The 26,673-nt window shown below is 35.4% G+C and overlaps 1 protein-coding gene and 2 long non-coding RNA genes across 5 annotated transcripts in view; 2 read left to right on the forward strand and 1 right to left on the reverse strand.

Annotated features, from left to right (window-relative positions):
• The window catches only part of LOC132913524 (uncharacterized), a 234,395-nt gene extending 232,434 nt beyond the window's left edge, over positions 1-1,961 (forward strand). Inside the window, exon 3 of the long non-coding RNA XR_009659401.1 lies at positions 1,825-1,961. This is a non-coding gene — a long non-coding RNA (uncharacterized LOC132913524). The remainder of the gene's footprint in view (positions 1-1,824) is intronic.
• LOC132913520 (inactive rhomboid protein 1) overlaps positions 1-26,673 on the reverse strand; it is a 287,110-nt gene that overhangs the window by 39,950 nt on the left and 220,487 nt on the right. For all 3 annotated transcript variants that reach the window (XM_060971927.1, XM_060971928.1, XM_060971926.1), the window contains exons 5-6: positions 1,767-2,102; positions 642-828 (exon numbers count right to left, since the gene is read on the reverse strand). In XM_060971927.1, the coding sequence (XP_060827910.1) occupies positions 642-828; positions 1,767-2,102 (523 nt within the window). The remainder of the gene's footprint in view (positions 1-641; positions 829-1,766; positions 2,103-26,673) is intronic.
• Positions 4,768-6,460, forward strand: LOC132913532 (uncharacterized). Its single transcript, XR_009659404.1, has 3 exons — positions 4,768-5,193; positions 5,972-6,188; positions 6,272-6,460. It is a non-coding gene; the product is annotated as an uncharacterized LOC132913532 (long non-coding RNA).

A 26,673-nucleotide genomic window follows, 5' to 3' on the forward strand; every position in this document is an offset into this window, starting at 1 on the left:
TTTCGTTCTTCTTCTTTTGACAGCCAAGCGATATACAAGTGAGACGCGTTGTGCGAAATACGTATATGGATCGAATATAAACGAAATATAGACAAAAATGAGCACACGTATTGGGAAAAATGAAGTTCGGATAATATTGATTTACTACGTACTTTATATCTTTTCAATCACTTTTCGATTATTATTGCGATATACAGTAGCGGCTACGAAAAATAATCTGTACGTATCCTTGTTTTCCAATGGAGAACTTTTTTATCAGCTTCCACATTCAATTTTTATAGTATTGAATTTTCGTAGTCATACGATAGTATTACAAAATGATATCAAACTTGATATACTTAAACTTAATTAATATAAGTATACAAATGCTGTGATATATTAACGATGTACAAATACCTTTCGTAGTCACTGTATGTGTAAGAGGTTTTGAACAAATCTCGTGTACATTCGCTTTTCACTCACATCGTATTACTTCTTCTCGTTAAATGACAAGGACTAGAATAAAAATACTTAATCGATATTGGGAGCTTTTCATTTTCATTCCAGGTATACTACTTTTCTACTATTTTTCTTTGTACATGTCTGATGTAACTTCTGCAAAGTTTTTTCAACTTTCACGTATTAATAACCTGCTGACTTACTTCTGGCACCTCGGTAGTATCTGGCACGTCCCTGGTAATATCAGGATCCGGCGGTCTGTGTTCCGGAACAAGGGCACCGTATTTCCTCGATGCCATTCTTCGTCTTCGATCCAACCATCTTTGTCTCTCCACAGCCTCGGACTCCTCGTCCACGCCGAAGAATTGTGCTGTTTCGCGTCTGATGTAGCTGAAACAGAAAATAAAGCACCGTTCGAGTTATTCGTTCAACAAAATCTATTTACACCGCGCGTTCCATCCACGTTCTTCTACCACGTAATAAAAAGGAGAACAACGAACGTTACACACGAATTCGATTAATGTAGTAAGAATGTCTGTGAACTACTACGTGGATGGTACATTGGATGTATTAAGTCACGTGGAATTCTGATAGAATTTACGTTGAAGTAATGGTCGATCGAGAATTGAATTCAATCTTAAATAATTGGTATGTTTACTACCATAGCGAATTTGATACAATATATTTCGTAATATAATATATATTGTTATAACATATTAGAAATGTATATAACTGATACAGAGTCTTTGCGAAAGAAAACAATCTTTTTTGAAAATTATAAAACTCAATTTATAACTTCAGCTGTTTATTATAATGTATATAGTATTATAATGATTAAAGCGATTATAGGCGATATATTGAGTAAAGGATAGTAATTGCTTGGGATTTATATTATTTTAATCAAAATGAATTGAATATGAGGCACGTTGATCAACTCCATAAATTGAACAGAATAGTGTTATGTTAAACCTTAGAAATCTTCTTTATATCATCCTTTTACACTAAACGAACTTATGCAAGTTTTCCATTTCATTAGTTCTTAATTTCATTACATAAGCACACAATTAATATTCAGTTTTCAAAAAGCAAACGATTATAATCATCTTATACCATCTTCATGCAATAAACGAACTTCCATGTTCTACTTGCCAAGTTCCAGGAAACTGAATATTAATTGTGTACTTATGTAATGAAATTAAGAAATTAATAGAAAGCACGGTTAATCAGATCGGCATAAAATTAAACCTAAATTAATTTGAGAACGCCGCGCACACGTGTGAAACTGATAGCGAATATATTGAGAAATATGTTAAATGAATTAAACTGACTTCCTGATAGCCTCGGTGCGACTCATAGTCCTCCTCAATCTGTGTTTCTGTGTACCAGGATTGCTGGAAGTGCTGGCCAGCTGAACGACTGGCCTGGGTGCAGTGGGTGCTGATACGCTTCTTGTGATGCTTGGCCCAGGTTCTTGGGTCCTGGGTCCAGGGGTGGCCAAGGATATCGTTGCTGTGGTTGTGATTGGTGCAGCAGTTGTTGGGTTCGTTGATGTTGGACCCACGCTTCCCACCGGGTACAAGCTGATACTCTGGCCATTTTCTCCATCGGGGGCACTCGAAGAAACCGTGGATGTGCCGGTTGTGCCGGACCCTGGCGATGGTTGCCTGTAGACATTAATTTAGAACGTTGGTAAGTTAAGAAGCATTTTAATTCATGGGATTATTAAAACAGAGAATTTTTCGAATGAGTATAGATAAATAAAAAGTTTGATACATGATTTTATATAATAATGAAAAGCCTTTGATATAGGCAGAAGAAGAAATAACTTTCGTATTTCATCGAACGATTGTAGTTTACCATTGTAGATCAAAATTGTTCAAAGAGGTACGTCATGGACATTCGAATTTTTTTCAATGTCTCGCCGTACAGATGAAATTTATTAACAACTTTCTAAGGACACTGGAAAAACATATTTTGTATTTCATTAAATATTTGTAGATTATTACTGTAGATTAAAATTGTTCAGGAAAATACACCATGACCATTCAAATTTATTCGTCACACCATAAAGCAGAAACTTATAAAAATCTTCTTAAGAACACTAGAGAAAGATCGTACGAGATCATCGAGCGAGATAATCTTTATATCATTATATTACATTATTATGGACATTATTATTTTGAATATTAAATGGACGACACTATAGATGACAAATATAGATTAAAATTGTTCAGTAAAGTACATCATGGCCATTGAAATCTATTCGTCACACCCTATAAAGGAGAAATTCATGAAAAATTTGTTAAGAACGCTAAAAAACGATAAAAAGAAATCATTGAAAATACAAGAAAGACCACTGAATACATTTCTCATAATAAAATTTCAATTCTAACACATTCAACACTCTCGCTAACCAAATTCAAACAGAGTCTCTTTCCATAAAACACGATGCCTTGGAAGACTGCCGCTTTAAAATCGACCCACAGGTGAAGACCGAATTTTAGCGCAGCCAGATTCCCGGTGGTAGCGGTATCTCATTTCTTTCAGGAAGGATCGCGTGGAAATGATTAAAACTGGATGGGGTGAGGCGGCCGCGAGAGCGGCTAAAGAGCCTCTTTCTCCACGGGTGCAGATCGGAAATCGCGGTGAGAACGGTGAAACGTTTCCGTGGTTGAATGTGCACCGGTTATGAACTCGGCGACGTAATCCCGCAGCGGCAAAGAAGAAGAGAAACTATAAGCCCTGTCCAGCCGGCTACAAGTAGCCGAAAGTGGCGACTCCTGGCCACAAGCTTGTGTACAGGATCCCTATGGAAACGTGGCAAACTTTTCAATTTTATCTGCTTCTCATCTATTCATGACTCGTCGGTTTCGTGTCCCGGCATTCTTTTACGGGATTCCCCGGTTACGTGGGCGCTGGCCAGCTTCCACAACAATCGACCATGCCCGCTACGAAAGTCCAATAACCGGGACTGTGCGCTGAGCAGGTTTAGAAAGTGACAGGATACTTCGAGAGTAGCTTGGAATCAATTACAAGTCACATGGAGAGGCTGACTATCTTTTAGGCAATTCTTCTTGGGGATTATTGAAGGTATTTCTTTATTTTCTAAACCCAAATCTCATATTTTGTTTCCTTTCCTTTTTGTTTTAGAAGTGTGGGTTCTTAGTAATACGAACGATATTGTTTGGAAGGGATTGTGAGATTTCCTTTTTGCTTTGGAGGATATTTACGTTTTGTAATACAAGTCTACATTTTCAGAATCATTGTTAACAAAACATGTTTTATTTTTTCTCTTTTCTCTATCTCCTTCTTTACATTTTTTTGATGCATGAATGCGTAATATTACGAGTGATCCAGTTTCGAAAGAATTATCAGATTTTTGTGTTTGCTTTCGAATAATATTAATCTTTTTTAATATAGATTGAAGAATTGTGTTTGTTGTCATTGTAGGTTTTAATTAATATCTTTGAAAGATGCTGTACTGAAGCTTGTGAAGATCTCGATACAAGACGCAGCGCGATGAATTTGTTTTATAATGTCAATGAAGAATTTTATATGACTACATATATAGAGAGAGAAAAATATAATAGAGAATAATTTTCACAATATTTTGTAGACTATAATTCTAACGATATTTCGTAGAGAATAATTCTAACAATATCTTTCTCATACCTTTTGTTATATCTGTCATGATCAAAGGTTTCGCTGTACCGTGTTTTATTTTATTTTTGAGTTGTAACATATCGTGCACGTTCGTGTCTTTAAACCCCCGTTGTAGTTCAACGGAACTTTACTTGGACTAAGATTTAACGACATTCGAGGTTACGATATAATCATCGGCTTTACGCGATCGAATTACTTTGACTTCCTTCAGATATGTATCCAACAAAATTACGCTCCTTCAATTTCGCTCGTTAACACGCCCAACATTTGTTCACAATTTGTAGGGACTTCTGTGCGACTTCTGTCTCGCGACTATACATACGCCACAATCTATGCATGCGACTTAAGCCAGGTATCAAACACTGAAAGCTTTACAACGCAATTACGTTAGACTGCCGAGCTCTATCAGACACGAGAATCATTTAATACCTTTGAATCGTTTCGAACCATTTTCGAACAATGGCCGAGTTGTATCAATTGTTACTAGTATTTTCCACGTTCAAATATTCAGCACAAAATTACACTATTTTAAAGGCACAACAAAAAAGAAAGGACACGAAGGTACATTAGTTCACGAGGGAAACATGGAAAACCTCTTCTCAAGGTATTTTTTTTTTTTACTAAATTTTAAGATTTTATGGCCATAAAGTTTCAAGATGATTAAAATGTATTATTAAAATTCCTATTAACAAATAAAATTCTAACAATAAGATATCTTCTAAAGTAGAAGATATCTTATGCTTTTATATTTAACCAGGATAAAAAGCGAAAGGTAATTTAGCAGAGAAGAAAACTACGTTAGAAAAAGTGTACGATTCAGCGGTGGAACTTTTTTAGTATGATAACTCACAGAGGAAGATTTAAAATCGCGGCCTCGCGTTCGCTACAGTTTCATTAAAAAATCATGATGTTTAATTACCACGGCAACAGATTGCATAAGATTGACCCTCTAACGTGCAGCACGAAGAGGAACGCGTGCAATGGTTGAGCCTCAGGATAAACTGCTGGAAAGCATGTCGAGGGAAAAGAAAAAGGGAGACGTGAACCGGCACCTGCTACCTCGAAGACTCAGAGAAATGGCCTGTCGTCTTCGTACGTGCACTTTTCTTTGAATATTCACCTCGTTTCGATGAACAAAGGGTTCTATTAATAAATTAGGAAAGATACATCTCTCTACCTGAGCACTTATTCCATCTGAATTTCACTAATTTTGTTTCAAGATCTAGAATGAAACACAAGGATGATTTTAATTTTAATCGTTTTCATTTTAATTATATATAGGATATTATAAATTCGTGGAATTTTAATATTTATATCGGTGCAATGAAGATAGAGAGATGAAATTTCTTGAATAAACTAAGTGCTAATGAGAACCATATCGTTATGTTTCTGTTCCTGTTAAGTTAATTAAAAGGTCTCCTATTTAGCCGACTTTAATTCTCGGAGGTTTAATGTTTTGAATTTTTCTATACGAATATTCTTGCATTTCTTGTATAATTTTGAAGTAAGTTTCAATAATTTTGAACAACTTCGAGAAAATTCTATTCCTGCTGTTACATACAATCTATGATAGGCGTTGGAATAATTAGTCAGTATGTTTTTACAGTAAATATATTAATAGATGAATCGCTTATTTTGAAAGTGGTGTAAGTTCGTTTTCAACAATTTCCTTCCTCATTTTGCGCTTCCTGCTTACAAGGAGCCATTTTCAAAATCTACAAAAAAGGGAATTATTATTTTTCTTTTTTCTTATAAAATAGTGGTACGAATTTCTTAATAAGAAAATAATTCTTATTAAGAAATAAGCTGAGTTTATCTGAAAAGTCATCCAACCTTTGAAGTTAACGTCGCTGACAATTTGTGATTTTAGCGACTGACAAAGATGAATTCCGCTCGTAAAGAAGAGAAAAGAGAATGATAGACAGAGGAGACATAATTGTGTCCCGTGACAATAAAACTCTAATATCCGGCCGTGGAAACGAGGTGTGAGCAATGCGAAGCTGACTTTTTCCAGCGAGAATGTGGGAGAATTGGGAACAGGGAGCAGAAAGCGGAAGGAAATTGGCGGTCAGTCATCGAGTTTCCCGGTAAATTCTCTGCTTTGTAGTCGAAAAACGCGTTACACAATTCCCTTGCACTTAGAATTATGTCCATCGTCCATTTTTTTCAGAAAGATCACGCCATCACGAAGTTTTTCGATGATCCATGATATTTCAGTCAGTTTCTCGATTCACCGACAGTGTTACAAAGTGTTAGAAAACTGTTTTGTGAGTAATACAGATTATATAGTTAAAAATAGATAATAAAAATAAAATGACGTACAGGTGCTAACGAAAGTATACTGAATAGATGTGAATATATTATGCGTGTTTTTCTATAATGGACATAATATAATTAATACAAGCGATAATCGACTGGTCAAATATTTTCATGCATCAAACTGTACACTAATGATAATTTTCATGAAACATTTCATTTAGTATGAATATTACAAATTTGATGCAAGTTCTTTTTGTTAATTACTCCATCCTACGATCCATTACGATTTTATCTGGATGCAATTTTAGACGAAATTCATTAACACTCCGAGTAAATAGCCGATAAATTAATAACGACATGTGGTAATTAATTATAAAGCCGAATGCACGGAAAATCAAGGGAAATTATTATCGGATAAGTGAGAATATTTTCACTCGGCGACCGATCCATACCAACGTAGCAAAATATTTTCCATTTCCCTAACCGTCATTTCCTTTCTCTATTTTCGTGCATTAAAATGCAAAATATTCAAGGGAACAAAGAGAAACTACGTGTGGATTTTTGTTTCTCTCGTACCAGTTCTTTCAACAGAGAGAATAATCGCGCGATTTTCATGGCTTTTCTCTGTACACGCGAAATATAAATTATCCTATCGAAACGTAACCTGTGCGGGTTTCGATAAATTTTCGATTTTAATTTAATCGTCCATTAATCGGAAAGAAGAGCTGTGGTTTATGAGAAAGCAACGGAACGTTGCCTTGGCAATATTTCACGTGTTCTCTTCGTTCGAGAGTCGTGCATCGACCTCGAAAACGTTCGATCGATGCTTTCCAAGCGGATTAAACCGATACAGCATTACTTTTAACTAGAGAAACACCGACTTTATTCCGTGTGATGTAGTTAGCCTGATTGCCAATTTCCTTAACAATTCTTTTTTATTTAGGCATCTCCCGTTTCTTTTTTCACCGTTGCCTTCTTGTCAATTATGTGTTTAATACGATAAAATTGTAAAAGTTGATCGTGCGATAAAAATTCATAACTCACTTTGTATCACTTGTAAATTTGATAAAATTATCGGAACACTTTTCTGTAATAATTTTCCAGCTAACGATACCAACGAATTTACAAGTTAAAGGTTGGTGTAGATTTCCTCTTTTCTAATTTTACAATTTTACATTGAATAGAACAATCAAATAATTCGTTGTTTGCGAAGCGATTTAACAAGTACTTCGCGATGTTGTTCCTTTCTAATATTTGGAAACATCACAGAGTTTGAAATAGAAGGTTCAACGAACCACGAAAACGCGTTGAAAAGAATGATCATCACGAAAAAAGATTTTACAGTCGTTCGCAGTAGCTTGGGAATTTCAGCTCGTATCAATTATATTTACATAGATTGTTCAAGTTTTAAAAATCCAGTGAATCCATGATAGTGGAAACTCTCTGCGTGTACTATTCCACACGGTACGAGCTTTTTTCTGGGGGAATTTTATATTAAAACAGCAGCCACGGAGTTCCCTTTCGAATTTGCATACATATTGGCGTTGGATGTTCGTATACTGAGAATTTATTGCGAGAATGTTATAATTTTTAGTGTTCCTTGCATTTCCCCCTCCGGTTTTAATTTGTCTAATCCCGGCTACACAGTAGTAGAAAATTGACACCAGATTATTCTACACGCGAAAATAAGTCGAAAATGTAGAGTAAGGACCTTTCGCTTAAGATCCCGTTTTGGAAAAAATAGAAAAAAATAGGAAAAATAGTGCTTAGTACGTACATGTACTTTATACATTTTCAAATGTGACCTACTGAAAAATTATACCTCCAACGTAATTGTTATTCTCGTTATACTTCGTTATTTCAACGTAATTCTCAACTTATTCTTCATTTTAATTCTACTTTCAACAATGCAATCTATCTCACTGCACTTGTACCATGAATTAACAACAACAGTGTATATTTGCAACTCGACAGAGTCCAAGACATACAGTTGGGTAAAAAAATTAACGGACAAATAGTGCAAGTAGGTCTGAATGAAATTTAATCGAATTATTACTAGTATTACGTACTTATATTTCATTTATTACACAAGTTGCCGATAAGATCGGGACAAAACTTATGCTATGTGTTAAGGAAGTCAAGTGGAATAACGAAGTCAAAGTAGTTCATACAAACTTGTGCCCGAAAGTGTTTCATTCAAGAGATACAAGCGTCCAAAGATTTGTATTAACTGTTTCGCCAGTTATAACAAATGTTCGAAATTTCTGCCTTTTGCGAGAATGCAGATTTCCATGCGTCGAATTAATGATTGTCGAATCCTTTCGAATATTCCTGACGTTGTAAAAATAATAGTAAATGCATGAATACTTTTCCATGAATTTTGGATATATTCCCAAAGCTGATCTCCTGTTCCTATCGTATTTTCAGAAACCGAGAACAACTTTCCTGAAAATTTTTGAACACTTATAACTCTTCGATCAAGCATCTTGGAACATAAGTTTGTACGAACTTGTTTTACCTGCTTGACGTCATAAACATGTGTATAAGTTTTGTCCCGATCTTTCCGTACACTCGGTATACCTTATGATACATAAAGATTACTTAATAAATAATTGAAATTATTATTTACGTTTCTATAAACGAGCCATATTTACCGAAATTTTATTGAAACATATTTCCACTATCTGGCCGCTTATTTTTGTCCTCAGTGACAAAGTAAGTCAGCAAATGAATTGTAACACCGAACAAATTTCTGAAAAAATCGAGCTCTTTTATATTCTTCGATATAGTCATCGACGATAACTATACTGTTTGATCGATGGAAAATATTTATTAAAATTATCATTACATTATTATTATTATATTGTCAAATTATATTTGCAGTTCGCCTCAAGACCACGAGGCTACTACGTTCGTGTATCAATATCGATAATCGGTACGCAACGTACACGTTCCGTTTCGTACTGTGCTCCTAATTATGTCCCCACATAATATTAGCCTCGATTAGTCGTTCATTATAAGTAAACCGACCAATGCATTATTGACACACGGAATTATCCGTGTTAATTACGTAGGCATAAAGACGGAAGATCGATTACAGGGATATATGAGAAGCATCCGGTTTAACCGTGGAAAGGCACAACGACGAACTTTGGCTCGGTACAACATACATAATTAGTCGTCTCTGATTGCCAGCGGCGTGTATATGTGTAATCACGGAGTGCAATTTCTGACAAGGTCATCGCAGCACCGGAGTCAAATTATTGGAGAATTTGAATATGCTAATCTCTCGAAATTTCCACTCGCTGGGAAATTCAAGGTTTATTTAAAAGGACATACAGACAGATGATTTTTCAAGATACTACACGCTGGTTTTGAGATTAATGTGTAGGATTTCTGAGATGAGGTTAAGATCGGAGCATAATTTTGGTCTAAATTTCAAGTTTAATTAGAGGCGATCAATGTGACGGTTAGTTTGAATCATTGCAAATATTGAACGTAAAATTAATTATAGATTTCTTTCCAAAAGATCTTAGGATATTCTCTATATTTAATAGAACTATAGATTCGATGTAGATTATTTGCTTTGGTGCAGATTATTTGATGTTGTGAGAATTATAAATCGCACAGAATTTTTTTATAGGATATGTTATTATATTAGTAGCGTATTTTTACCGTAGAAAGTATCCAGTTAAATATTTATTTCTTCCTAACAATGTATTTTTATTACGCAGGTAAATTTTGTCCAATTTAAGCAGTAAATATAGTAACCGTATGAACTCTCCTGATCAGGTGTGTGCATTGCAAAATTGTACCGAGAAAATTATTGTAGTGGTGATCGAATATTTGTCGAACGAACCATGAGTGAGGATTTATTAACGTATAGATGAATTTATGAATAAGAAATATTTGTACTTAATTTGGAACGTCAGGGATTTAAAAGAAGATTCGCTATACCGCAATGATTGAAATTATATCCATTATGAAGGAAAAGCGAATAATGAAATTCATGATGAATGAACTTTTGATGAATTTTAATCATTCGACTAACGTTCGAGGAATTTTCATTTTATCATTTTCTTCTCATTAATATGGGTTCATATCAAATATCCAATCACCTTCCTCATGATCAATCACCGACGAAAGAATCACGTGCCTCGAATTAACCTGAAAACAAGCCATAGATTCTACGCAGCTACGCCGGCAATCATAATCGACAACCGCGCGAGCAATTCGACGTTTGAAATAGTTTCGTCGCGAGCAGTGGGGCCGGTTGATAAACTAGCTGTTAACTGCGAAACTGGAAATGAGCATCGAGGTATCTGCATTTAATTTCCGGCTCGTACCACCACCGTAACGAAACGAGACACGCCGCTTCCAGGGTGCGTCGGGACACCTCCACGTATTTATGTTGAAACTTAAACGGATAGTCGTGGCTCGACCACGTGATTGAAAATGCTGTTACGTACAGTATCATGGTAAATCAGGAAAATCCAATTTTTGCTACAGTTAGTTATTCGATTAGTTAAATACGTGGCAACGAGTTTAAGTCATTCTTACTGTTACTTCGATCAATTTAGAATCAATTCCGAATTCTAAGATAGAAATTGTAACAAGTTTTGTTCCATTTGTGTACTATTGTATCGGGACAGTATATAATTGCGTAATTATTCAACATGTCTCTAAAAATTGAACAGAGGAACACGGTGAAGGTTTAAAACAAATATTAAATCCCAAGCAGTTTTATATTCTTTTAAAATCTACCAAAAAATTGAATTTTCGACCACGATTTACAATTGAGTCTCTCAGAAACTATGCTGATTAACTCTATTACACTGAGACGTAGCAGAAAATGATAATTACAAATATTATTCACCTAAAGTTCAGCCCGGAATTCCCAATTTTTTATACCATCTCTTTGCAACAAATAAATTCATGAAAATAAATCAATTGTCATTTAAGATGTCAAATCCTAAGTAAATCTGTTCGTCCTCTGAGAAACTCAATCTGATATTTTATAACCTTTTTTATAAGCATATTTTATATCCTTTAATTAGGTATTTATCTTAGAATTAAGTGGCTGTTGTTAGTGCTCGTGTTATAAGGAAGTCTGAAAAATGGTACATAAAAAAACTGCCCTTCTAATTCAAAATATCGTAGCTAGCATTAGGTTCTAGAGAAGCTTACCCAAGCTAGGATCGCAAGTTCTTATCCCGATAAAAGTTCTTGAAGGTTCGCGCCTAAGCAAAAAGCGTTGAAGCGCGAATTAACGCGAAAAACTGCGGCAACTTTGGTATTTTTGCCCGGTGCTCTTGATGCCAGTGTTTTATTGGCCGGAGTTTTGTGTCAGTCCGTGTTTCTTACACCGTCCTGGTTTTTGGCGGACAGTGGACCAGCTTGTGTCTGCTGCTAGTTGCGCTAAAATTTTTCACTAGTTCGTGTGACGGGAACGAATTAAAAAACAAAAGTTGCGTCGTCTGTAGCTATTAAGTTTCTTGTTTGCTAAGAGGGGATTTATTAAGGGGCGATGATTTATAGATTAGTCGGTGCTACTAAGTAAAAGTTATTCCGGATAATCATCGAATGCTTATTTCGATAATGAAAAAGATAAAAAATCGCGCGATTAATGGAAATTTGTCCAGCGAGAGAAAATTATTTATAAGCGAAGCTGTAAATGTGTGAATGATGATTAGAGTGTTAGAGAACATAATACGTAAGTTTTTGCCATTTTATTGAACATGTAAAAAATGTTAAGACTGTTAATTGTACAGATAGATATCAGCTAATGAAGTTGAACTAACGTAACAATTAAATTAATATTATCCGTTTCTTACAAAACATTATAAACGAGCTTTCAAAAGGCTTACATTTTCGAACCTATCAAATTTCTTCTCAATTCAAAATTATCTCATATTACAGTGTTTCTTTTAAGCCGTTAACTGACATCAAAGTCAGGAAATCAGCAAAAATAAATTTATCAGATTGTTTGACTTCTCTTTAGAGTATCAGAAATATGGCAAAAAGAAAAGTATTCGGATCGATTTTAAATTGTCTACATTTTCATAAAAAATTTCTCTATGAGAGTGGAAAGGTTTATGTTTCGTCGAATACACAGCAAACTTTTTAAAACCGCGAACGAAACTCGGTTTCTCAGAAACTGGCAAACTGGCTCCCTTTTAGGTCTACATTTTTATGATTATTTCAGCTCGTATAATCATACCGTTTAAATTACAGCAGCTTAAACATATTTCATATTACTTACAACGTGAATTAACTTCGTTCCTCTACTACCCTTACAGTCTACTTTTCCTTGTATAATTACACCATCTGCAGTTGAAGTTAAACAGAAACGAGCAGAAAATATCCTACCAACTTTTCAAAAATTTTAATCAAATAAAACTTGTATATCTTACTCCTGATATTTATAATTGAGCACTCTACATTCACAGTCGCTGATCAAACTATTATAGTCGCTTATTTAAAGTTGAAACAACAATGACATGAAAATTTACAAATGCAAAATGAAGCATTTTCTGTTACATGAAATATAAATGCTTAAACATTGCAAACTGCAGCAATTCGCAATTGCTGTTATCCGAGCAAATTATTTTAAACAATAAATCATTTCCAATAAAAGAAGATTCCAAGTTTCAATTTCTGTAAGTGCAAAAATAGTATCATAGAAAAGGAATAGGTTGAATACTTTACTTGCTAGAATAATTTATTTTATTTATTTCACGGCCCTCATGAAAAATTCTACAAGTCGCAAATTATCTACTAGTATCAATAAATACTCTAATAAGATGTGACCAATTTTACGAGTTAATTTTATACATCACGCGTTACCTAATTATACCATAAAACAATAATTATGAAAATTAAAAAATTAAGAAAGAAGTCTGGAACTTGTAACTTGTCAATTTCCGAATACAGTTAATAAATTGCGAATTTTTATGCAAATTCATGTTTTTGACAACATAGTTAAGAAAACAGAACCTCGGTAGGAAATTCTTCTATCTATCAAATATTACAAAAAGCACTAAGCTCTAGATACTTTACATTCGTATTCTGTGCATTCTATGCAATTTCGCACATTCGAATTCCCTCTTTAAATGCATAAAAACCTGTACTTTAATTATTAATTAGTAAATTGGAAAAGTAGATTTATAAACTGGAAGTGTCATCTTTAATCCAGTATTCTCAATACAAAACATCACCGCTGTTGTCACTCAAAACATCATTTATCATTCTGTCGTCTGAATTGCTTGAAGAGTCCCATAGAATCGCGGTACAAGGGGATGAGAAACAGGCTCGTAACCATCTCTCGTCGCGATTTAACGCGCGATTCCGCGTATAGCGTGGAAAACTCGTCCCAAAGCGACTCTGCACCGTTAGTGCGAGTCGTTAGTGTTCCAGGGTCGAATGAAAAGCTGGTGGAAATTTTTTCGCGTGCATGGCCAAACGACTCCCGGGTTCTTCCTCTGTTCGTGTGTCAATCGCGAGCGCGAGCGCGAGCGCGCGCTTGCTGCCGGTTAAAAAATAAATAGGTAGAAAAAAATGCGACATGTGGGTCAAGTTGGCGCGCGGGCCTTGACGCAAAGTGCAGTCATTGTTACACGAAGAGGCGGCCCAAAGCTCACGAAATAAGTGTCTTTAGAATTTCTGCCAGTCGGAACCGTGGAAAAAAACCGAACTGGAACTGGAACGAGCAGAGGGTTACAGGCAAAAGGGTGGAGAAACATTCGGGGAATTGCACGCCAAGCGTTTCCCATTTTCGAGGGTGCGATCATTAAGGCCAATTAAGAAAAGCTCGCGGCTCTTGAATGCCAGTTAGCACCGGGTTCCACAGGGATGGGTGTCTTTGCAGGGCAACTCGCGTAATCTTTGAAACCACATCTTCGAATGCTTGGAAATGATTCGCGACTTTTGTCCTATTTTGAGGAATTTCTTATTGGGTTAACGATCGTAATTGACGTTCAACCCTACTTTTTTTCGAACGATAGAGAGTATCTTGGGCTCTGACAAATAACGGAGTTTGGTTCTTTCTCTTTTGAATAATTTAGGATGCGTAATGTTGCAGTGAAAGTAGAATTTTTGGACATTTATAAGGCTTTAAGAATAAACTAAATTCAACTTGTAAATTACTACAAATTGTTTGAGAACCTAAGTGGATTTAAAGATGAATGATCTTAAAAATATTAATAATCGAACTGTTTGTGTAATTTGGCAATCCCTTTAAAAATAATAATAACGTACAAACTGACAACATCGATTTTTTTCTCTACTTGAAAGAATATGAAATATTCCACTTTGGAAGATATTATTAATGAATCTAGAAACGATTCATCTATTTATTCTCGGGTTAATAGGAAAATCCTGTCACTAGTTTACCCTGCATATTCATGAGTTTATTTAGAAACTTCCATAAATCCTACGTAGTCAGAAATGTATGCAGCTTTCCACCGTGGAGATATGAATTACAATAAGATAGCATAATCTTGAAAAAGAATTTGAGAAAGGAATTTGGTCAGCAAATATGGCTGGTAACGAACTACCGCGAGTATCTGATGGAAAGATCTGCAACAAAGGTGGATGAAAATTTGTTGTCGTATTTTCAAACCCAAAGCAGTGGCACAGAGTGGAAAATTGCTATCACAAATTTCGACCAAAGGATTTTAATCTTGACGATGAAACACGCGAAGGGTCAACAATAGATGATATTTCCCGAGTTAAATTGCAAGAACTATATTTAACTATACTTTTATATGGAATACATATAAACGAATACGACTACACTGAAATTGAAATGTAAATGAAAATTATTTCATCAGAAACATCTGAATTAACATTCAACATTTTTCTCTTATATTTCACTATTTATAATCGCGTTAACAATTCGCGGCAATTATTAACGGCACGAGAAAATGAAGAAAGAAATTACATAAGCTCACAAATTGTCCCATAATTTGATATACTCTAAGTAATTTGAAAACTACTGTTTTGTTGTCTTGCAAATTGCCTTTTATGCTCGGTTTCGCTTTGAATCATCGTCCGTTGGAAAATTATTTCTTGCATTGTATTACGATGTACCCCACCACGGTAGTAATCGTTATAAATTAAAATCTGTAGAGAATAGAGGATCAACTTGGTTGAAAAGAATTAATGAACCAATGGCGTGCCACTTTTGTCTATCTTCCCCTAATAATAATAAAGTTACAAACTCGATGGTATCTTCCTTTCGCCATTTGTCATGTATTTTCCATAAATCGTCGACGTTAAAACAAACAACCGCCCCTCGTCCCAAAAAGCACCCATAAAATTTGCATTCTGCGTAAGGCAAGCTCGAAAGTGCTTACGATAAATCATCGAAATCGCCAAAATTTTGCAATCTACCCCCTCTCTGCCCTAATATAGCCGACATATATATAGCCAAGAGCCCGAGGATGCGGAATAATATGGTTACAGTTTTTTCCCGGTTCCGCGACGGTAAAGCGAAAATGAGAAATATTATTCGAGGCTCGCGGGGGAATCTAGTCACGATAGGGAGAGCTCTGTGCAGAGTAAGACTGGCCATTATTACCCCACTTTTTCAGCGAGCATTTGCTCGTGAAACCGGCATTTTTCAGCGGATGACCCTTCAAACCACCCTTCGGCCCGTTATCGATGCGGTAAGTGGTAAATCTGGAGTCCGCTCGCGCGCGCAACCACTTACGAAAATCCTTCTAATTATTGTAACCGGTTCGGTGAACTCGGCCCGACCTGTTTCGAAGCCACTCCTCCTCTCTCTCTCTCTCTCTCTCTCTTTCTCTCGTTCTTTCGTTTCCTAATTAGAAATTTCATGCTCATACTTTCGCCCGTCACATTACGCTGGATAAACGCTGCAACCTGCTAGCGAAAGCTGCCACGACTAATAAGCTGGAAACGCGTTGTAGCCACCCAATTCTGACCTCGAAACGATCTAACCTGTTTGTGAAGATACTCCACTTGGAAATTTGATGCGCAACGATATACAGAGACAAAAGTGTTCGTATACAGTTTGGCAATGTAGAAATAAAAAGAGAAATATTTTTTGTATGTTGTTAAATGTATTGAAATATATGTAAAAGTATATATAGTTGATAGATATTCACAGTAATATGTGTAATCGACTTTCTTTCATTTATGTATATTTATTACCGTAAATGTCTGGAATACATTCAATAACTGTTTCCTAAAACAATGCTGTTTTAATTTCCATATTCTAACTTGTATTTCCAACATATTCCAACTCTTATTGTAAATAACAATACACGTACGCTTTTTGATTCCTTTTTTATCACTTGGTGTTACGATGTGATGGATAGACTGCTGATATTTGTACAAATTTGCATCTTTATCAAGGTGATTGAACGAATAATATTTAGGAAAGACATTACGACAAACTGTATCGTTTTACAAGAAAAGAAACACCTGGAAAAATTATTGGAAATACCTAATGGTCCTCCGGGAAAGTATCTTTCTATAACTTTTAAATTCCATTCTTGTTAACTTATCGCAGCGCCATTGTGTTTTATCTCTACGCTATTCCACTGGTATTATGACTTTTTAGTTTCTATATAAAAGTGAAAAATCATAACCAATCATATTTTTCCCGGCATAAAAATCGGATAAGGATAAGGTCGTTAACGTAAAACGTGTTAAATACGGAATACTTGGTCTCGTTTCGAATGGAACATTTCTCAAAAAGTAAACCAACTAAACTTTCCAAACGTGACGAGAAACGAAATACGACATGATTCAACCATAACCCCGAATTCTAGTTTTTATCGTTTCACGTACGAGTAACGAAAACTCGCGAGGCTGTCCGATTTCTCGTTCCACTTAATTCCATCTGTAAAATTTTATAGGACGCGCGCGTATGCACAGCGAAAGTGCGTTTGAAAAAAAAAAAAGGGGGAATATCAAACTAGGGCGTTCGCGACTCGTTTTTTCACGAAGACACGCCACGTATCTGTTTTTATTACGAGAAACCGTTTGAGAGACGAGATTTGCCGCCGCGGAAATATATTTTTACGTATCAACGCCGCGCTAAAGCTAAGTAAAAATGAATTTTTATGCGGCCATCGTTTCCGGCTCTCGGTCTCCACAAGAATAAAACATTTCCGGACGTAACATACAGTTACAACGAATGTATCGTTTTTCCAGCCGGCGATAAACCAACGAACCTCATTCGTTGTAATCGTTTGATCAAGAATGACGAGTTAACTCTGCAGCGCGCACGACGAGTCAACTCGTCAAGGAACTTTAAAGACTACACACAGGGAGCGAGCGCAGATGCGTTCACTTCCGGTAAGTGAATTCTCCAGTTAAAAGTTTAAAATATTGACTCGCGAATTCTATATAGTAACTTGCCTTGGGAACTGGCATACATTATACATAGGGGAGTGGTGCTATGACAGGACAGGTTTTGAATGGGATAAATCATATTAGCAAAATTGTAAGCGCATTATACGTGCCAGGTGTTTTCCTGTTTATGGCAACATTAGTGCCTAGTCATTTTGTGTAACTTTACTGCAGTCTCATTCGCAACAGGATGCTAATCCTTGATTGATGCTTTTCAGATGTAAAAGGAAAATTTTCTTTGATTTTCTATGTCGAGATACAGTTATGTACTACACGTTGAAGTATAATATTAAGGTTGTCTATATTCGACTGGAGCGAGAATATTTAACAGGTAGGCTTGGTTGATTATTTTCTTTATTTTGATGTTATTTTACAATACCCTCAGTTATAGTCTTGAATGAGACAACGTAATAAGTCTTAGATGCAACTATAGGAAACTATTTTATTACTTAAATGTTTTGTAGATTTTATTACTTAAATGTTTTGTAGATTTCCTATATACGTACTTATATTTACCACTCGTAGACATTCCTATACTGAATCACTTTTATTAACGGGTTTTTTTCACGAAGTATAATGTCCCACTCAAAACCACCTAGTCGTGAGGGAGACATTTTCTACGTATTTAGAAATCTAAAATTTCATTATTTTCTGTTGCTATCGATGGGTTTACAGCATATTTATTATTAAAAACCACTAAACATATTTTCTACCAATGAAGTTACGTTTTAAATGATGTTATAAAAAATTTAAATGCGTGCTAAGCTATGTAATATTTAATTTTTGCAAAATATTATATCGTATTTGCGCATTTCTTCTGGCAATCTGATCCAACACGAAGCCAAGCTATTTCACGTAGAAGTTGAAAAGTACCTAAAGGAAAGCAACACTACACTAGAACAAGTAACTAGTAATAAAGACTTAAAAGACAAACATCTAACAAGAACAATGGTAGGAGAAGAATGGAATAACTTTTGCCAACCACAGCACCTTCATACATAAATCAGGAGGAAACATGCACGAAGAAAGACCGGCTATGACATTGATAAGAAAATAACAGATACAAATAACCAGACTCGGGGTAGGCTACTCCAACATTATACATTCGTACTTTATCAAAAAACAGACTGCTGAATCCTATGAATATTATGACATCAATAACACCATCGAACATCTACTTTTCTACTACACTAAATTTGAAGATACAAGACGAAAGTTAAAAATATTCAACAATATGCAATCGCTTCTAACTAATACAATACAATTCAAAAAAGCTCCAAGTTTTCTAAGGGAAATATATCTATTTCTTAGAGGTTCCTAAGGGAAGTATACAAAACTGTATTATTTTACGAAATTAAGTGTATAAATACTATTTAAATATTTAAATATTTATATATTTATAGAATAATGTAATTGCAGTCACTAATTTAATTAGGAGATGTAAAGGTGATCAATAAATAATCTTATCTTATTTAAATCAGTCACATTGTTAACAATTTTTTAGTCCACGAAACAATTTTTAACAATTGAAACACGTTAACAATTTTTTAGTCTTATTTTGTTAATAATTTACAAAAGCCTCAGTAACGTGAGTTATCGATTACCACCGTGGTAATTAACGCGTTGAACATCCTGGAGCCACTTTAATCAATCGAGTGATTCAATTGCACCAGGGACAAGATATTCATTCAACCTTCGCTTTTATTAATAAAAACCAATAGGGTAAATCATCAAAGTGTAAACTGTACAAAGAAATCAATATTTTTCTAGAAATTAAACGTTTTCAAAAATAGGTTTCTTCGTAATACATTCTTGAAAGAAACTTTCAACTCTCATGTAACACGAAACATGTACAATTTTCATCCATTCATTTTCCCTTGACTTATTGCAACGAACGATTCTTTCGCGCGAATCATGTATTATTCGAAAAGTCGGTTCTTTCAAAGTTCCATGCTTGACGTCGCTCACGTCTCTTGACAACGTTCCCAGCATTAATGGCGATATTAAAAGTCCAGTACAATTACAATGGATTTAACGCGTGTGAGACGTTTTTTCCCCTTCACTTGTTCGGTGTAACGGCGCATTTACATCATGCGATTGCAGTAACGTTGTACGCAATGCGGCTATTACTGCAGATACTCCCCGTATTATTTTAATGCCTGTACACGTAGACACGAATTTCGACTATCTTTCGCCACCGTGAAATCCTACGTCTCACGCTTGCAACTAATCGGAAAAATTTTATACAATGGGACACGAAAGTATTTAGATACCTACAGAATACATATGGCCGTGCCGCCGCGCAATATATAACATAGTAAAGAATAGACATAGAATGTTTCGAGACGATCAAGAATTTCAAGACAATCAAGGATTTCAAGACGATCAAGAACTTCAAGACGATCAAGGACTTCAAGACGATCAAGACTTTCAAAACGAACACGAATTGAACGACAATCAAGGATTTCAAAACGATCAAGATGTTCAACATATTATGTGCATAATAGTATATTAATATAATACTATACTGGTATGTCAGCATATTAGTATATCACAATATATTTACTTATTTTAATAGGTTATTAAAATATTTAAAAAATAATCTTTCATTTGAAAATAAACTTTGCCAAAATAAAATCATTCGTTAACAAAATACCAAAATTCAATTTCTATCACAATTCCTTTTGCAGCCTAACATTTTCAGCGAATATTGTGTCGAATAATTTGCACAGCAAGCGTAAACCGGTCGTTTGGCTAAAAGCAATGCTTGTTTTAGCCGACGTGCCTTTCGTTCGGTATTTTACACGGTTTCCCGTGGCGATTTAACCGCGGCGGGTTAAACGGGTTCGCAAAGTGGTGCTGATTAAGTGGCACCGTTAGTGGGTGGTACTTGAATAACGAACATAATCATTAGTAACGGAAGCAGTTTCCGGTACTCGTGCTAATAACCGGCTCACACGCGATCGTAATTATTATTTGCGGCTTCTGGACGACCGTGTTAAGGTTCGCCGCAGGCAGCCGTGCTATCAATCGCGTCGGTGATAACGAGGAAACGATAGGTAAACGACCATCGAAACGCGACTACGTCTCGAAAAATTCGTTTGGTTGCTCGACCTGCGCTGCTCAGCCAACCACGGCTCCAATCGCCCTATTCTGTTTAATCGATTGCTCCGTTTGCATCGTTATGAAAGCGTTCCAACGTTTTTCTTCCTTCTTTTTTGGGGGGGAAAAAAAGGAAGGCAGAGAAAGTTTCTGTGTATTTTAGAATCGTTAAATATCATAGCTTCAATGGGTTCTGTATTTTTGAGTGGGATTTGTAGAAATGTGCAGTATGAATAAGAGGATTGAAGAATTCTTCCATAGGATTCACGAGTATGGTAGTAACGTTTTTATTCGTTATTTGTTTATTTACTATATGAAGACAAAAGGAAGGCAGAGAAATAAAAGAGCTCAGTATAGAAAATATACTTAAAAACATCACCAATGAGCCGCATCGACAATCTTGAATCACTGTAATTAATTACACTCAGAACAGTTGTCAATGCCCCGTGTTATATCAGGAACGAAGATCTACGCAAACTAAGAGAAATGTAATGGAACGATAAGAACAGAGTTGCACAACACGCTAATCAACGAGCCATGTAAATGTACGAAATCCAGATCAAACGAAGGTTAAAAAGTATCCTGCTGACTTGTTGAACAATTTATCTCTCGCGAGCTAAAGCAAAATGACATCCTACTGGGGATAGTTATCCACATAATAATTCACAATTACAAGAATTTACCGAAAGTCTAATAGGGCAAATTGTAGAAAGAAATAACGGAAATAAAGACATTTCTATTTATCTATTTATTAAACGGATATTTGCCCTTTGTTATCAGTTACACGAGCACATGAACTGAAGTATAAAAGCGTGAGCACTAATTCGAAATTGCGATTTTTACAATTGCGCGAGAGTTAATAAGGATATATGAATTTAAATTAAAAATTACGAATCCGCGAAAAAAGTCGACAATTTTGCTAACGCTGTTTGCAAATGAGCAAAGTATTTTGATACAATCGAAGCTACCTAAGCTAGTGCGATACAAAGCGATACGAAGAAGTTTCCTCCTCCTAATTTGGTATCCTAACAGCATATAATTTAAAAGGTTCAAACATTTTCTCGACGATTCGACGAACTGGTTGAGGATTTTAAAAACTAAGATGAGTAGTTTTATATTTATGGCAAATTTTGTTGATAATATATATAGGAAAGCATTAACGAGTTAAAAATGTCTTATTTGATATTTTTTCATTTTTCAAGATACAGTATAGAGCTTAGTAATAAATTCATTCGCCCTTTACAATGTTACAACAATTGTTTAAATTGTTTATGAAATGTAGAGGTACATGTACTTGAATTTTTTGATGAAAGATAGAAAATAAAGAAATAGGATAAATAAGGAAATTTTTGATTAAGCAGATTTTATGTGAAACATTTAATGTACTCACCTTTCTTGGTTAAAAATATCTTATCTAACATTTTTACATTTTTCCTGATACAATATACAATTGAGTAATAAGTTGATAATAAGGTTCATAATAAATAAGTTAAGTAATAATGTTACAAATATTCTTTGCATCGTTTAAAGGACGTAAGGATACACGTGGCTGAATGTTTGAGCTTGAAAGATGTAAAATAAAGAAGTAGGATAAATAAAATAATTCTAGATCAGGCAAATTTTACACTTAATGTAATCTCTTAAAAAACCCCAAACTTATTACTCAACCTAATACATTGAAATATTTTCGAAGCACTTCGTGTTTCTTAGCCTTTAAATAAAATTATGTTATGCAAATTATATTATAGAATATCGTCAACGCGTCGAATCATGAAGCGATCGTAAAGAATGACCATTTAAAATCTTAATCGATGGAACAAGGAATATAGCGTTTGATCGTTACAGACGATCGATGTTTTAACTTCGTCATGGAAAAATGACAAACACCGAGGAAGGAGATAAAAGATTAAACGCGATAACATTGTCAAAGTGTCCAGCAACCAGGAACTCAGTTAAGCTCAATATGTTGGACGATAAAGCTCGCTTCCCGAAAATATCGGATACCCGATAAGTGTTGCAGAGAGAACAAAGGATAATATCTTAGAGCTTGTATCGGATACGATACAATATCGCTGATGTCTTCGAAATAGAAAATACGAGTGGAACCGAATGCTATCCCGCTTTCATCTCTTCGTTCGAGTTTCTTATACGTCGTTTCGCTCACTTTTCATTTATTTAGCGGATATCCTCTGTATTCCACGGAATATCCTAGGAATATTATAAAATGAAATTCAAAAGGCTTTCATATAAATTTTTCGTTGAATATGCAACGAGAAAAAGAGAATCGTTGTTACGATCAACGCGATCTCCTTTTTGTTTCGTTTTCCGTTTGATATTTAAGGAACGAAGTTTATCAAGAGACAGATTTTCATGGAAATACGGGCGAAGTTTAACGAACGAGTTGCATTTTCGATTTTTTAACGCGTTAATAGTAATTAATACGACGATTGACAGTTTTACAAATATGAAGAAATATAGGAAATTTAATCGCTTGGTTAATCTCGAAAACATTTTGTTTCGTTCAGAGAGAGAGAGAGAGAGAGAGAGAGAGAGAGAGAGAAAGAAGCAGTCAGCTCGAGTGTTTCGAGCCCATAAATTGTTTCTCTGTTAACTTAACCCATATTCGTTTATTAACTGAAGTTTCCGTTTGACGAATTTCATTGGAACGTTGAAAAATTGCTACAAAATCTCTTCTGTAATGTCACATAAAATGCGAATCTCCATTTTGTGATTTGTAATATGAGATAATCGTTCATAAAAGAAGGCAAGTAAAACTTTTCTTTTTAAAATCACGAATCTATTGTTTCGAGTGTAATAAGAGGAAAAACTTAATGGTTCGTGGAAAAGACTTGAAAACAAGATATAAGGGGAGATCTTGTCGGTCTCACGACCATTTTTCATTAACTCGACCATTAATATTCACGATGACAAGGTTCATTAATATTTCACAACAGAATTCTCGATTTAAAGAAAAAAAAAAGAAAGAGAAGTTCGTTTTAACCATCTAGCACACAAATCATAAGTTCGTTACGTAAATTTAAACGAATGAACGATCCAATCAAATCTCTCTCTGAAAAGCTGTTCGAAAATAAACTGCAACTTTTGTCGAGTTAAAGCTACAAAAATCCAAACAATCGAATCTTCGTGAAAAATTACCAGAACCGAAATTGGATTCTCCGTACTTTTGAAATAAAAGGTGCTGCAGAAACTTCATTCTGCTACGGTCTCCTTTTTCGACAGAAAGATCGTACAATTGAAACAGTATTATTGGTAAAATTTTACAGTTTACAAGATACAAGTTTAAAAAAAAACGAGTCACACTCATTCACTTTAACTTAATGTGACGAAGGCGACCGAAGTCTCGGATCTGGACCTTTTGACGTTTGATCGGCAACTGTCTAAAACCGACCATCAACGGAAAAAAATTTTCAGATCAGAAACTATTTGATATAATTGTTCAATGGAAAATTATAAAATCGTAAAAGAACTGAGCGAATATTTTATAACTTGTAGCTTGTCCATATTTATTAATATTGTATGTATATAATACATTATATTATATTTTTAAAAACTCCCCATTGTACTCTCGCGGAATTCTCAAAAGAATCTAAGGAATTTATTGATCAGAAAAAGCTTTAATCGAAAAGAAAAATTCCCTACAACTTTGGAAATATTAACTTTTCCATCCCTGTTTACGAAATCCATTTCCCTGTGTTTAACGAATGTTATCTACCCTTAATGTCTCGAATCTTCTCTTTCTACCATCTTCTACGTGATAATATATCCTGTACTATATATGCGCAGAAAATTCTCATTCTCACATTTCTCTAATTGCAACGGAAGATATCTCAACAAAAGACATTTTCATCGTGGCAGAGAGAAATCGTTCTGGACAGTCTAAGGAGAAATCCTTCGAGCAGGCGACACTTGGACCATCGTACATCATAATTCCAAGTTTAATTCAGATAATATCAGCGGACCGATACTTTCGCCAGGGTGGCGGCCGTTAAGTAAAACGACAATGTTATGGGGGATGGGAACGGGGTCCCGCAAACACGAAAGAAATGCAATTCCGGATGAATTACGAGCGCTACTTTGTCATCGGGGCCCGGAGGCTGGGGTTGCAAGAAAGCAACATAATGCATTGGTCTGGCTTGAAAATTGAAACCGAAAATTAACGGTGCCGCGGCACCCTAGGAGAAAGTTCCACCCTCGTTTTCTGATCTAATCTCGTTTAATCTGCTTCCTTGGATACGAAGGAAAGAAAGAAGTGGAAGGAAAAAAAGACGTTCGACCAGCGGGGAATTCTTGCTGAATCGGGGAAACTTCCGTTGGAAGAATTAGTAAGACTGACAGCGAAGGGAGGAGGGAACCATGTCTAGAAGGGAAAACTCGTTTCACGAAAACGATCGCCGGGAAATTATAATTTGAATCCTGCCTCCGGTTGTCAGGCGGGTAACTATGATAAAAGGGATGTGGAAAAAGTGTCGTACGTTTAGAAGCAGTCAGACGTAGGTAGATAGACACTGGGTAGTTGGCAATCACTGGAAGTAAAAGTTTCCTTGGTGGAATAAATATCTTGTTTTAGTTAGGGTAAATAAAGTAATGAGAATATCGAAGCATGAACGAGAAAAAAGAAAGGAGAGATGGAAAAATGAGAAACAGACAAGGAATAAGAAGAGAATACTTGATGAATTTATTTTTGATGAAGGAGAATAGCTTTGAGTATGAGAGAAGCGAAGATCAGTGTACTCGGTGTAATGAAAATATTGAGAAAATGAAAACAACAGAGAATTGGATGAGATGTATTGATTTTTAATATTGCTGGCACACAAGTTGTATGAAATTGCGAAGCAAAGACTTCAAATTAAAAATGAAGGACGAATACTCGGTTAAATAAATAGAAACGTAGAAATGTTCTTTCTTTAAATAAGTATATCTGGCTTTTTAATAAAAGTCTGTACAATCTGTATACCGTTGTTCAACAGATCTTATCATATACAGCAATTGAAACATACATTTGTTTATCAGAAAAATACTCTAATTTCTGTCTATATTATGGCAGTAAATTCATTTAGTATACCATTTTATATTTTCTCCACTTAATCAAAGTAGAACTCCGTCATTTCCCAACTTCATTATAAAATATCTCTTTATACCTGCATGAAAGAAACTCATAAATATTCAATACCAATCGAACTTCATTATCAGAATTCCTTCATTTAACACGGAGCTCTTCATTCTCCCACAAAAAGATTCTTTTCAATTTCATCCCTTCGAGAGAACTTCTTTTCACTGCATATCCTTTACATTCAATATGTATCCAGTAAAAATAGAGTGAAATTTCCTTGGGCCGATATTTGAGGACCCTCCCTTTGGGCTTCGTAGCCTGTACAAGTTACGGGTTGGCAAAAAGGCAGGCGCGAGTATCAAGAGGAATTTGGAATGCATCGGCCAACGTCGGTGAAAAGGAGTTGAAGCTCGTCAAACGGCATTAGAAATTTCTGTCACGCGTGAGTCCTTTTCGTGATCTGTCTTTATTATCGGGCTGATGGAAAGTCAGGGGACCTCTTCCTGGCTAGCAAACCGACTAGGATTCGACACGGTCGTTGCGACGCGATACGTGTCGTGATTCGATTCTCCCAACCCCCTTTTCCCATCTGCCGTACCATCATCGACAAACTGTTCCGAACACGGGAAAACTGCGCGAACTTCCTCGTGAAAATTTCACCCACCGGTCACGGAAAATCCGTTGTTTTATATTTTAAGCGAACAAGAAGGATCGTGTTCCTTGGAAATTTAGTTTGTTACGCCTCGGTTGGTCAAAAG

This window comes from Bombus pascuorum, chromosome 13 (assembly GCF_905332965.1).
Source record: "Bombus pascuorum chromosome 13, iyBomPasc1.1, whole genome shotgun sequence".
In the NCBI taxonomy this organism is placed as follows: Eukaryota; Metazoa; Arthropoda; class Insecta; order Hymenoptera; family Apidae; genus Bombus; species Bombus pascuorum.